Here is a 14,291-nt window from a genome sequence, read left to right on the forward strand (position 1 = left end):
TATGAAATTTTTGTTTATTTACTTTTTTATACTAGTAATGGTGGTGATCAGCGGCTTATAGTGAGACTATGATATTGCAGCGGGACAACTGGACACTAGCTGACACTTTTGACACTTTGTGGGAACCAGTGACACTAATACAGTGATCAGTACTAAAAAATATGCACTGTTACTGTACTAATGACACTGGCTGGAAAGGGGTTAAACATCTAGGGTGATCAAAGGGTTAACTGTGTGCCTAGCCAGAGTTTTTGTGACATGTGTGTGCTGCTTTTACTAAGGGAAGAGATGGATTTTATTCCCTGCTTTGCAGGGACACAAAGTATATCCCTTCCCCTGTGTCAGAATAGAGATCTGCCTTCTTTATACAGTATAAGCATATCCCGTCCTGTGTGTTTTACCGATGATCGGTGGGTGCCGGCGGACGTTCAGTGCCCAGCACCCGCAGATTGACTTCTGCTGTGACTATTTACAGCAGAGGTGGTCACCAGAGGCGCGTGTGTGCCTCCTGTAGGGGGAACTGCAGAATCACTTATATATACAGTGGGTACGAAAAGTATTCAGACCCCCTTAAATTTTTCACTCTTTGTTATATTGCAGCCATTTGCTAAAATCATTTAAGTTCATTCTTCTTCCTCATGAATGTACACATAGCACCCCATACTGACGGAAAAACACAGAATTGTTGACATTGTTGCAGATTTATTAAAAAAGAAAAACTGAAATATCACAGACCCTTTGCTGTGACACTCATATATTTTACTCAGGTGCTTTCCATTTCTTCTGATCATCCTTGAGATAGTTCTACACCTTCATTTGAGTCCAGCTGTGTTTGATTATACTGATTGGACTTGATTAGGAAAGCCACACACCTGTCTATATAAGACCTTCCAGATCACAATGTATGTCAGAGCAAATGAGAATCATGAGGTCAAAGGAACTGCCTGAAGAGCTCAGAGACAGAATTGTGGCAAGGCACAGATCTGGCCAAGGTTACAAAAAGATTTCTGCTGCACTTAAGGTTCCTAAGAGCACAGTGGCCTCCATAATCCTCAAAAGGAAGACGTTTGGGACGACCAGAACCCTTCCTAGAGCTGGCCGTCCGGCCAAACTGAGCTATCGGGGGAGAAGAGCCTTGGTGAGAGAGGTAAAGGAGAACCCAAAGATCACTGTGGCTGAGCTCCAGAGATGCAGTCAGGAGATGGGAGAAAGTTGTAGAAAGTCAACCATCACTGCAGCCCTCCACCAGTCGGGGCTTTATGGCAGAATGGCCCGACGGAAGCCTCTCCTCAGTGTAAGACACATGAAAGCCCGCATGGAGTTTGCTAAAAAACACCTGAAGGACTCCAAGATGGTGAGAAATAAGATTCTCTGGTCTGATGAGACCAAAATAGAACTTTTTGGCCTTAATTCTAAGCGGTATGTGTGGAGAAAACCAGGCACTGCTCATCACCTGTCCAATACAGTCCCAACAGTGAAGCATGTTGGTGGCAGCATCATGCTGTGGGGGTGTTTTTCAGCTGCAGGGACAGGACGACTGGTTGCAATCGAGGGAAAGATGAATGTGGCCAAGTACAGGGATATCCTGGACAAAAACCTTCTCCAGAGTGCTCTGGACCTCAGACTGGGCCGAAGGTTTACCTTCCAACAAGACAATGACCCTAAGCACACAGCTAAAATAACGAAGGAGTGGCTTCACAACAACTCCGTGACTGTTCTTGAATGGCCCAGCCAGAGCCCTGACTTAAACCCAATTGAGCATCTCTGGAGAGACCTAAAAATGGCTGTCCACCAACGTTTACCATCCAACCTGACAGAACTGGAGAGGATCGGCAAGGAGGAATGGCAGAGGATCCCCAAATCCAGGTGTGAAAGACTTGTTGCATCTTTCCCAAAAAGACTCCTGGCTGTATTCGATCAAAAGGGGGCTTCTACTAAATACTGAGCAAAGGGTCTGAATACTTAGGACCATGTGATATTTCAGTTTTTCTTTTTTAATAAATCTGCAACAATGACAACAATTCTGTGTTTTTCTGTCAGTATGGGGTGCTATGTGTACATTCATGAGGAAGAAGAATGAACTTAAATGATTTTAGCAAATGGCTGCAATATAACAAAGAGTGAAAAATGTAAGGGGGTCTGAATACTTTTCGTACCCACTGTATGTGATCCTACACAGGAGGGTCGCCCTGTAGCAGTAAATCTGCTATAGGGTGGTCCGGAAGTAATTAATGCAAATTACATAGTAGAAAAGCCAGTATATCCTAATTCAGAAATGTTTAAGGTGCAACTCCATGCTCTGAGATTTGCACTTACAGTGCCCTGAAAAAGTATTCACACCCCTAAAAATTTCCAAATTTTGGCATGTTTCAACCAAAACATAAATATATTTTATTGGGATTTTCTGTAATAGACCGACACAAAGTGGCTCATAATTGTGAAGTGGAAGGAAAACGATAAATGGTTTACAAAATTGTTTACAAATAAATATGTGAAAAGCGTGGCGTGCATTTGTATTCACCCCCCTTTACTCTGATACCCTTAACTAAAATCTAGTGGAACCAACTGCCTTCAGAACCCACGTAATTAGAAAATAGAGTCCACCTGTGTGTAATTTAATCTCAGTATAAATACAGCTGTTCATATGAAGCCCTCAGAGGTTTGTTAGAGAACCTTAGTGAACAAACAGGGATTTTAGTTGTATTTTTTGGCCTTTATGATGCTTTTTGTTCACTAAGGTTCTCTTACAAAACTCTGAGGGCTTTACAGAACAGCTGTGTTTATACTGAGAATAAATTACACACAGGTGGACCCTATTTACTAATTACGTGGGTTCTGAAGGCAGTTGGTTCCACTATATTTTAGTTGTATTTATTGGCCTTTATGATGCTAACTAAAATCTAGTGGAACCAACTGCCTTCAGAACCCACATAATTAGTAAATAGAGTCCACCTGTGTGTAATTTAATCTCAGTATAAATATAGCTGTTCATATGAAGCCCTCAGAGGTTTGTTAGAGAACCTTAGTGAACAAACAGCATCATAAAGGCCAATAAATACAAGACAGGTCAGGGATAAAGTTGTGGAGAAGTTTAAAGCAGGGTTGGGTTATAAAAAAAATATCCCAAGCTTTGAGCATCTCACGGAGCACTGTTCAATCCATCCTCTGAACATGGAAAGAGTATGGCACAGCTGCAACCCTACCAAGACATGGCCGTCCAGCTAAACTGACCGGCCGGGCAAGGAGAGCATTCATCAGAGAAGCAGCCAAGAGGCCCATGGGAACTCTGAAGGAGATGCAGAGATCCACAGCACAGGTGGGAGACTCTGTCCACAGGACAACTATTAGTCCTACACTCCACAAATCTGCCCTTTATGGAAGAGTGGCAAGAAGAAACTCATTGTTGAAAGAAAGCCATAAGAAGTCCTGTTCGCAGTTTGCGAGAAGCCATGTGGAGGGGACAAAGCAAACATGTGGAAGAAGGTGGTCTGCTCAGATGAGACCAAAATTTATCTTTTTGGCCTAAATGCAAAAAGCTATGTGTGGCTGAAAACTAAAACTACACATTACCCTGAACACACCATCCCCACTGTGAAACATGGTGGTGGCAGCATTATGTTGTGGGGATGCTTTTCTTCAGCAGGGACAGGGAAGCTGGTCAGAGTTGATGGGAAGATGGATGGAGCCAAATACAGGGCAATCTTAGAAGAGAACCTGTTAGAGTCTGCAAAAGACTTGAGACTGGGGCGGAGGTTCCCCTTCCAGCAGGACAATGACCTGAAACATCCAGCCAGAGCTACAATGGAATGGTTTACATCAAGGCATATTCATGTGTTAAAATGGCCCAGGCAATGTCCTGACCTAAATACAATTGAGAATCTTGAAAATTGCTGTTCACAGACGCTTTCCATCCAATCTGACAGAGCTATTTTGCAATGAATAATGGGCAAAAATGTCTCTAGATGTGGAAAGCTGGTAGAGACATCCCCAAAAAGACTCACAGCTGTAATTTTAGGGAAAGGCGGATCTACAAAGTATTGACTCCTGGGGGGTGAATACAAATGCACGCCACACTTTTTACAGATTTATTTGTAAAAATATTTGAAAAACATTTATCATTTTCCTTCCACTTCACAATTATGCGCCACTTTATGTCGGTCTATCACATAAAACCCCAATAAAATACATTTACATTTTTGGTTGTAACATGACAAAATGTGGAAGATGTCAAGGGGTATGAATACTTTTTCAAGGCACTGTATATAAACCTTTCCTGCATTCTTTGATCCAACTGGGTTTACATCCGATGTAATCAAATACTTAGTTCGATACAATCATATTTTTTTTATCATATTAGAAAAAAATTGTAAAATGCTAATGATCTGCTTTGGGAAATCGTTAAAACCCATGGGGATAATTAATAAAAATAGCTGATCAGAAATCATTAACCCTACTGGGATAAAATTCATGAAAGCAGCTGATCAGAAAAGTATAAAAGGCTCTGTAAAAACACAACAAATGCAATCGGAACAAAAGAAACCTGCCGGAGCATGGGCATATGTGGAGACAAACAGCTCACACATCGAAATGAACAACGTTATACTCCAAATCTTTATATTCCCAGGATGGACGGAGAGATGAACGGTACAGAGAATGCAGTAAGTAGAACGGATCACCCTGGGGGATCACAGATTTCTAAGCACAGGAGTCCTAGAAAAAAAAAAACTACCTTAGTAATATTTGTGTTTATTTTTTTATTTTCCATACATTTTTGTGTTTATTTTTTTATTTTCCATACATTTTTGTTGAAGATGTTTTAGAGAGAACCAGGTGCAGAATACAGAACTCTAAATTATAATTAAAATAAAAAAGGGGGAAGGTAAGAAAGGGAAATTACCTAATTTATTTGTTAGGTAAATAATGTCATATATGGAAGACCACACAAAATTATAAAACATAATACATTTATTAGTAAACAATTAAAATAGAGGATAAAAAGATAGGCATAAAGCCACCAAAAGATCCAAATATTAGCATAAAGAAACACCCTACTGTTGGTACCGGAAGTCCATCCATAAAAAGCTTGTCTAACAAAATAGATATAATTGTGGAATCTGGATGCCTCCCATTGCCAGGTCAACATTTTGGAATCTGGATGCTTCCGGTGTCCAGGTCAACATTTTGCCAATTAACGCTTTCTTCAGGACCCAATTTAGCAGTAGAGCAACAGTCAATATGGGTGGATCATAGAGTGTCCATTAGCATAAATTCAACACAGAAGAAATCAGGCGCCTGGAACAGAAAAAAACATTGGTGGGTTTGAAGCCGATACGTCCACAGCAGCTCCCTGGTTGGAGAATGGGATATGTCAGCAGAAGGGAACCACGAGCGCTTAGATTGGCTTGATGGGGATGGATGCCAGTCTAACACAAGGGAACCACGAGCGCTTAGATTGGCTTAATAAGGATGGATGACAGTCTGACACAAGGGAACCACGAATGCTTAGATTGGCTTGATAGGGATGGATGACAGTCTAACACAAGGGAACCACAAGCACTTAGATTGGCTTGATAGTTATGGATGACAGTCTAACACAAAGGAACCACGAGCGCTTAGACTGTCATCCATCCTTATCAAGCCAATCTAAGCGCACGTTGTTCCCTTGTGTTTGGCTTGATAAGGATGGATGACAGTCTAACACAAGGGAACCACGAATGCTTAGGTTGGCTTGATATGGATGGATGACAGTCTAACACAAGGGAACCACGAGCGCTTAGATTGGCTTTATAGGGATGGATGACAGTCTAACACAAAGGAACCACGAGCGCTTAGACTGTCATCCATCCTTATCAAGCCAATATAAGCGCACGTTGTTCCCTTGTGTTTGGCTTTATAGGGATGGATGACAGTCTAACACAAGGGAACCACGAATGCTTAGGTTGGCTTGATATGGATGGATGACAGTCTAACACAAGGTAACCACGAGTGCTTAGGTTGGCTTGATATGGATGGATGACAGTCTAACACAAGGGAACCACAATCGCTTAGATTGGCTTTATAAGGATGGATGACAGTCTAACACAAGGGAACCACGAATGCTTAGATTGGCTTGATAGGGATGGATGACAGTCTAACACAAGGGAACCACAAGCACTTAGATTGGCTTGATAGTTATGGATGACAGTCTAACACAAAGGAACCACGAGCGCTTAGACTGTCATCCATCCTTATCAAGCCAATCTAAGCGCACGTTGTTCCCTTGTGTTAGACTGTCATCCATCCTTATCAAGCCAAACACAAGGGAACCACGAGCGCTTAGATTGGCTTGATGGGGATGGATGACAGTCTAACACAAGGGAACCACGAGCACTTACACTGTTATCCATCCCTATAAAGCCAATCTAACACAAGGGAACCACAATCGCTTAGATTTGCTTTATAAGGATGGATGACAGTCTAACACAAGGGAACCACGAGCACTTCGATTGGCTTGATGGGGATGGATGACAGTCTAACACAAGGGAACCACGAGCGCTTAGATTGGCTTTATAGGGATGGATGACAGTCTAACACAAGGGAACCACAATCGCTTAGATTGGCTTTATAAGGATGGATGACAGTCTAACACAAGGGAACCCACGAGCGCTTAGATTGGCTTTATAGGGATGGATGACAGTCTAACACAAGGGAACCACGAGCGCTTAGGTTGGCTTGATAAGGATGGATGACAGTCTAACACAAGGAAACCACAAGTGCTTAGGTTGGTTTCATAAGGATTGATGACAGTCTAACACAAGGGAACCACGAGTGCTTAGGTTGGCTTGATAGGGATGGATGACAGTCTAACACAAGGGAACCACGAGCGTTATCCATCCCTATCAAGCCAATCTAAGCGCTTGTGGTTCCCTTGTGTTAGACTGTCATCCATCCCCATCAAGCCAATCTAACACAAAGGATTGTTCCACAGTATTATGTAGATAAAAGTCATAAAGTTTATTCCATTACAATAAGAATGGTTAAAAAATGGCTGAGCCTTACACATCTAGATAAATATCTAAATAGCCTTACACATCCAGATATAACATTTTTGTTTTATCTAGATGTGTAAGGCTCAGCTATTTTTTGACCCTTCTTATTGTGATGGAATAAACTTTATGACTTTTATCTACATAATACTGTGGAACAGTCCTTTGTGTTAGACTGTCATCCATCCCTATCAAGCCAATCTAAGTGCTTGTGGTTCCTTTGTGTTAGACTGACATCCATTCTTATCAAGCCAATCTAAGCATTCATGGTTCCCTTGTGTTAGACTGTCATCCATCCCCATCAAGTCAATCGATGCGTTCGTGGTTCCCTTGTGTTAGACTGTCATCCATTCTTATCAAGGATCTAAGCGCTCGTGCTTCTGTTCTGCTGACACGTCTATTAGCATAGCCTGTGGGTGGGCACAGGGGCACCAGAACCAACCACTAAACAAAAGGCAGCATGGCGTTCCAAAGCACTGGGTTGGCAGACACATGGTATGTCCATTGGGGGACTGTGGTGGGTGGACCAGGCAGGGGAAAGGGGCCACTGCAGCCAGATGGGAGGTGGTACTAGAAGCAGTAGCCACAGATAGGACAGCTTTGCAATGGGTCCTTTTTTGCTACACCAAAGGGGACCGCGGTCCCTGCCTGAAAAGAGCATCACCTACTGGTCTAACTGAGCCTTGTGTTAGACTAAAATAAAAAAATAAAAAAAAGAGAAATAAATAAACTGTGCTAACTCAAAATAGTGAAGCAGCTAACACACTCAACTCACATGTGTTGAAAAATACAATATATAGAATAACGCGCAGCGCTAAAAAAATACTCAATAAATAAGAACAATGATTAAAGTGAACAATGTGACTAAAATATCATACAAGTCCCAAGTGCATAAATGTGAAAAATCTATTCCAGGGTGATGTGCATGATCCACGTAGGACAACAGATCCCAACACCAAGAGGAAAGACATATGATTACGCTCACCGGAACAAATGGACCCAACTTGTCATATGACAAAAGGGTCAGATAGGCTCATATGATATCCTGAGGGTCTTCAAACTGTTCACGTTAGCGGTCAAAGGGCCAGATGTGGTAAATCTCCTCTCTCCCCAGATTACATGTAGGTAGGTAAATGCCTTTGATAAAATCATTTTTGATGAAACGCGTCAGTGGTTGCCTCATGCAGCCAGGACTATGCCAAAGACTGCTGGATTCATGTCTCTGTCATTCACTGCCTAATATTCCTGGATGTTTGTAAGTGTATTTTTTACTTTTAATAAATCTTTTTTAAGTGGAATTACACTATGTTTGCTTTGTCTGGGATTATCCTTTCCATGTAATCTAGGGAGAGAGGAGATTTACTACATCTGGCCCTATGACTGCAAACGTGAACATCCTCTACTGCAGTTTGAAGACCCTCAGGATATCCTTTGAGCCTATCTGACCCTTTTGTCATATGACAAGTTGGGTCCATTTGTTCCGGTGAGCGTAATCCTATGTCTTTCCTCTTGGTGTTGGGATCTGTTGTCCTACGTGGATCATGCACATCACCCTGGAATTGATTTTTAGGTTTTTGCACTTGGGACTTTTATGATATTTTAGTCACTTTAATCATTGTACTTCTTTATTGAGTATTTTTTTAGCGCTGCACGTTATTCTATCTATTGTGTTAGACTACCCAAACAGTTTCAGCTGGTCCTAGGTTTTGTAGTTCCACAAGCAAGAGTTGTGCTGGAGGAGAAGGAGTAGATATGCAAGCCAGTTTGTGCAGGAGGCAGAGGAGTGTATATACTGGATGTATATAGTTGTCCCTGAAGACCTTACTACATTGATCAAGTGGGCATCCCATAACGCCCTTAACCCTATCCAAGTTCAATTCCCTTAATAAATCACAAAAACAAAGCTGCAAGAATGGTTTTCTGAGTACAGCGTTTTTGGAAAATTTGTGTGCCTGGCCGTGCAGGGTGGGAGATACCCATATTCACCAGCGGCTCCTACGGAGAATTAAATTCAGTCCATTGTTTGGAAGCCATGCCCAAAAAAAGCAAAGAACCAGACCCTAGTATATGCTGTATTCCCACTGCAGCTCATCTTTTTTCCATTACTGACTTAAGGCCCGTACACACGTGCAGATTGTCGGCCGAAAAGCTTCGGCCGACGACCGATAGGCTTGTTAGTATGATGCTTCCGACAGCCAGCAGCGCACTTTCGGCCGAACAGAATCTGTCGTGCAAGCATTAAAATTTTTGTATGCCGACACCAGAGCGGCCGATTGTTCGCCAGTCAATACAGAATTCGGCCGACAGACAGCAGATTTGCAAGACTAGGCATGCTCAGAAAATAAAAAACACAGGAAAAGTTAACCATCACATGACATCACTTCTGCAGTCGGCTGTAGTCGGCGGACAAAATTCTTGTGCAGTCATTTGCACTTTTCAACAGATACGACAGCCCGGGGACAAAAGACGGCCGATCGTTCGGCCAACGATCTGCACGTGTGTACGGGGCATTACAATGCCTTTTTCCGCACTGTGTCTCCATGTTGTCCATGGTGGCCATGTTGGTAGAGGCAGGTGGAAAAGAGGCTCCTATAGGTGAAGCACACAGAGCCAGCTATATTGCTTGGCCATCAATGCTAAGGGTAGACGTGACAGTACTGCTTAGATAAAATGAGCATATTTAAATGCCCCCTATACCTATGGCATAGTGTTTTGCTTGAATCTTTTAATATTCTTGCAGTAGATTCAAATAAATCTCTGTAGTGTATTAACTGCTTGCTGACCGTATCGCTTATATATACAGCGGCAGGGCGGGATGTGTTGGAGCTGGAGAGGGTCCAGAGAAGGGCAACTAAACTAATTAGGGGATTGGAGGACCCTAATTATGAAGCGCGTCTGCAATCGCTTGATTTATTCTCCCTGGAGAAGAGACGCCTGAGAGGGGACATGATAACAATTTATAAATATCTCAATGGGGATCTCAGCATAGAAAAAAAAGCTATTCAGTTGAAAGGATTGCATGAGGACTCGAGGGCATACAATGCAATTAGAGGAGAAGCGTTTTAACCTCAGGGCTACAAGATTGTGGAATTCTCTACCACAAGAAGTGGTTTCGGCGGGAAGTATGGTGGCTTTCAAAAGACTCTTAGACTTACATCTCAAGGATCAGGACATTCAGGGGTATGAGAGATGATTACGGCCACACACACCTACACAGGTTGAACTGGATGGACTATTGTCTTTATTCAACTTCACCTACTATGTAACTATGTACTGCGCTGGATCACCTACCAGTACAAGATCCAGCACTTCTGGGGTGGGGGCACGCATGCGCATCAGTGGCGGCCTGCTCCTGCTGTGATTATACACAGCGGGAGCTGATTGATGGGTACTGATCGTTTGTTACAAAGGCAAAATGGCCGTCTGCCTAGGAAAACAAGCATATTGCTGTTCTGTCAGTAGGGAAGGCATGGATCCTGTGTCTCTGCAAAGCAGGAATACGTATCCATGCCTTCCCCTAATAAAAGCACCTCCATCAGCTCAGTAAAACATAGGCTGGGCACACATTTAACCCTTTGTTAGCCCTTGATGGTAACCTCTTCCCAGCCAGTGTCAGTAGTACAGTGACAGTGCATATTTTTAGTACTGATCACTGTATTTGTCAGTACAGGTGTGACCAGAAATGTGTGGACTGCCACAGAGAATATCAGGCACAAGTGAAGTGTAAAAGAATATCATTTATTTAAAAATAAGTGAATAACAAAAATGTAAACGCACCTCCAGAGAACCTAAACTGTGTGAATCAAACCAGATAACCAAGCAATAGTGACACACAGCAAACAACTGCTAACCAAGTATATACAGAAAACAGGATAAACGAATCGTAATCATAACAGAGCTGGGGTCATACACGGGAGATCAAGCAGAGTGAGCTGGGAACAAGACAGAACAGAGAGAGGGTAACAGTAGACGGAGTAAGCAGGCAGGAAGGAAGGAATCAGTCTGCAGGGTCAGAATAAGGGTCCAGGATTAGGATGCAGGGACACAGGAATGCAGGTCAAGGGCACATGGAGACAACACCAAGGCAGTGAGGAAGAGCATGCACGGGGTTTAAATACACTTCCTGCAACCAGCATCGGGTGATGACTGATTGCATGAGATGTCAGCTTCTGACTGCTGAGAGACGCCCACTGGTGAACACTGGAACTGCAGCCTATGGATGTGGGAGCAGGTGAGCCCTTTTCTGACAGTATTAGTGTTACTGGTCCACATATAGTGTCAAAAATGTCAGTTATTGTCCAACTGTCTACTAGAATATTGCAGTCCAGCTATAAGTGGCTGATTGCTGCCATTACTAGTAAAGAAATAAAAATAAATAAATAAACATATCTCATAGTTTGTAGACGCTATAACTTATACGCTTGTTGGGATTTTTTTTTAACCAAAAATATGTAGCAGAGTACATATTGGCCAAAACTGATGAAGAAATTGTATTTTTTCAATTTTCTTATTGGATGTGTTGGCTCCCTCTCCTGTCAATCATAAGCTGGGTGGCCCCACACGGACAGTGGAACTTGGGAGCGAGAATGCGCGGGTGCCCCCCATGGAAATCGGCTTTTCCTGGCGGCACCCACTGAAGAGGAGGGGCCTGGAGCACCGGCAGGGGACTCCAGAAGTAGAGGATGGGGGCTACTCTGTGCAAACGTATTGACCAGGGGGTATTTTGCGATTCGGCACTGCGTGAATAACGGACAGTTGCGTGGTCGTGCGACGCTGTACCTAAGCGAATTTGACGTCCTTTTTTTCCCACAAACAGAGCTTTCTTTTGGTGGTATTTGATCACCTGTGCGATTTTTTGATCATGCGCTATAAACAAAAAAAGAGCGTCAATTTTGCAAAAATAACAATATTTTTCACATTTTTTTTATACGAAATTCAAAAAATTCTAAATTTTTTAACATTTTCGGCCAATTTGTTTTCTGCTACATATGTTTGGTAAAAAAAATTGCAAAAAGCGTATTTTCATTGGTTTGCACAAAATTTTTTGCGTTTACTAACTAAGGGAAAGATTTTTGGAATTTTTATTGTTTTTTTTTTTAACGAGTAATGGCGGTGATCTGCGATTTTTTTGCAGGACTGTGACATTGCGGCGGACAGATCGGACCCTTGACTGACATTTTGACACTTTTGGGGGTACCAGTGACATTACTACAGTAATCAGTGCTATACATATGCACTGTTACTGTAATAATGGCACTGGGAGGGAAGGGGTTAACTTTATTGGAGAGGGAGGGTTAAGTGTGTCCCTAGGGGCATGCTTCTAACTGTGATTGGGTGTGGCTGTGTGTGTAACAACAGAGATCAACGGTCCTACATAGTAGAACCGTATGATCTGTGCTGTTACACAGGGGAGAAAGACAGGCGGCTTTGTTTACATTAGCCGCCTGCCTTTCTCCCTCTCCACCTGACGATCGCGAGTGACCAGCGGACATCGGGTCCGCCGGTCACACGCTCGAGCTGCTTAGGGAACGAGCGGGGGCGGCCTCCGGCGGCGCGCGCTCGCCCCCTATTGGCTCCCAGGCTAGTGACGTACCGGTACGCCCCTTTGCCTGGGAGGGGCTGACCGCCGCTGTATATAGACGGGCGGTGGTCGGCAAGTGGTTAAAGTCCCAAAAAATCCCTATTGACATTTTGCATTTACTTATTGGGGATGTGGTGCTTTTCTCTACCCTCCATCAAAAAAAAATCATATACTACTAGTGCCAGAGAAAAGGGGAGAGCTTTTATATTACTACTTTCGATTTTTTAACAATTTCTCTCATATTTTCCACAGGTGGGACATGAAAGGAATCACACAATTATTGTGGAAGTTCTGATTGTTGGGTTTGAAGGCCTCAGTGACTATAAAATCCCACTCTTCCTGCTGTTATTGATCATGTATACTGTTACCTGCATTGAGAACCTCCTGATCATCTCACTGGTATGGAAAAGCCCTCGTCTCCACTCCCCCATGTACTTCCTGATCAGCAATTTTCTCTTTTGTGAATTTGTCAGCACCACCAATATGTCTCCATCGATAATGTACAACATCCTATCGGGAAAAGGGGTCATCTCCTATGTTGGCTGTCTCATTCAGATAAATGTAGTGCTTGTGATATTGGTCATCGAAACTTTCCTGCTGACTTTGATGTCCTATGACAGGTATTTGGCGATTTGTCAGCCGCTGAGATATTCCGCCCTCATGCATAATAGACTGTGCCTGTATTTAATCATTGTGTTTTGGATAACTTCACTTTTAGTTGTGGCAGTATTATTTTACTACTTGATTAATCTACAATATTGTGGCCCGATTAGTATTGAATCATTTTTTTGTGAATACACAACATTCACCACAGCTTGTGTGACATCGGACACGGGGCCTATTGAGTTGGTGGGCTCAGTGATCAGTAACCTGCTTAACGCACCTTTCGTGTTTATTGTACTGTCCTACATACTGATCATAATCTCCATCCTCAGGATAAAGTCATCATCCGGAAGGCGGAAAACCTTCTCCACCTGCAGCTCCCATCTCCTGGTGATTGGTATTTATTTTGGAATACCATTTATCCAATATCTGCTGCCAATGACTTTTAAAGCCTATAATGCGTCTTCTTTTGTATACTATTTGGTGCTCCCCCTAATAAATCCCATCATTTACACCCTACGGAACCAAGAAATTCATAAAGCTTTGCAGACAACAAAAATTGAAATTAAACAATTGTGTATTTCCAAAATACATTCCTAATAAATAAACGATTGTTACATTAACCTTGTTAAAGGAAAACTGCAATAGTTTTGAGCCAATTTTGTTTGAAATTTTTCTAAAGTGTATGAAATTTTGAAATTACCTTTTATATTTTTTTTCTATTGAATAAAATATATTTTACAGATATGAAGAAAATATTTAAATATTACATAATAGCTGCATCTATGACAAATGTTTAACCACTTCCATACCGGGCCATTTCTGGTACTCCGCTCGTACATGTAAAAATCATAATTTTTTTGCTAGAAAATTACTCAGAACCCCCAAACATTATATATATATATATTTATTTATTTTTTTTTAGCAGAGACCCTAGGGAATAAATTGGTGGTCATTGCAACTTTTTATGTAACACGGTATTTGCGCAGAAATTTTTCAAACATGTTTTTTTGGGAAAAAAAAAAACAATTTTATTAATTAAAAAAAAAAAATACTAAAGCTAGCCCATTTTTTTATTTTTT

General features: G+C 42.1%; 1 protein-coding gene across 1 annotated transcript in view; it reads left to right on the top strand.

Moving 5' to 3' along the window:
* LOC309545654 (olfactory receptor 2A12-like) overlaps positions 1-13,809 on the top strand; it is a gene marked incomplete at both ends in the record, with an annotated part of 487,251 nt that extends 473,442 nt beyond the window's left edge. The window contains one exon of the mRNA XM_082244925.1: positions 12,859-13,809. Within this exon, the coding sequence (XP_082101051.1) occupies positions 12,859-13,809 (951 nt within the window). The remainder of the gene's footprint in view (positions 1-12,858) is intronic.
* Positions 13,810-14,291: the final 482 nt, after the last annotated feature.

The sequence above is a fragment of the Pelophylax lessonae genome (assembly GCF_965119305.1).
Source record: "Pelophylax lessonae genome assembly, chromosome: 1".
In the NCBI taxonomy this organism is placed as follows: domain Eukaryota; kingdom Metazoa; phylum Chordata; class Amphibia; order Anura; family Ranidae; genus Pelophylax; species Pelophylax lessonae.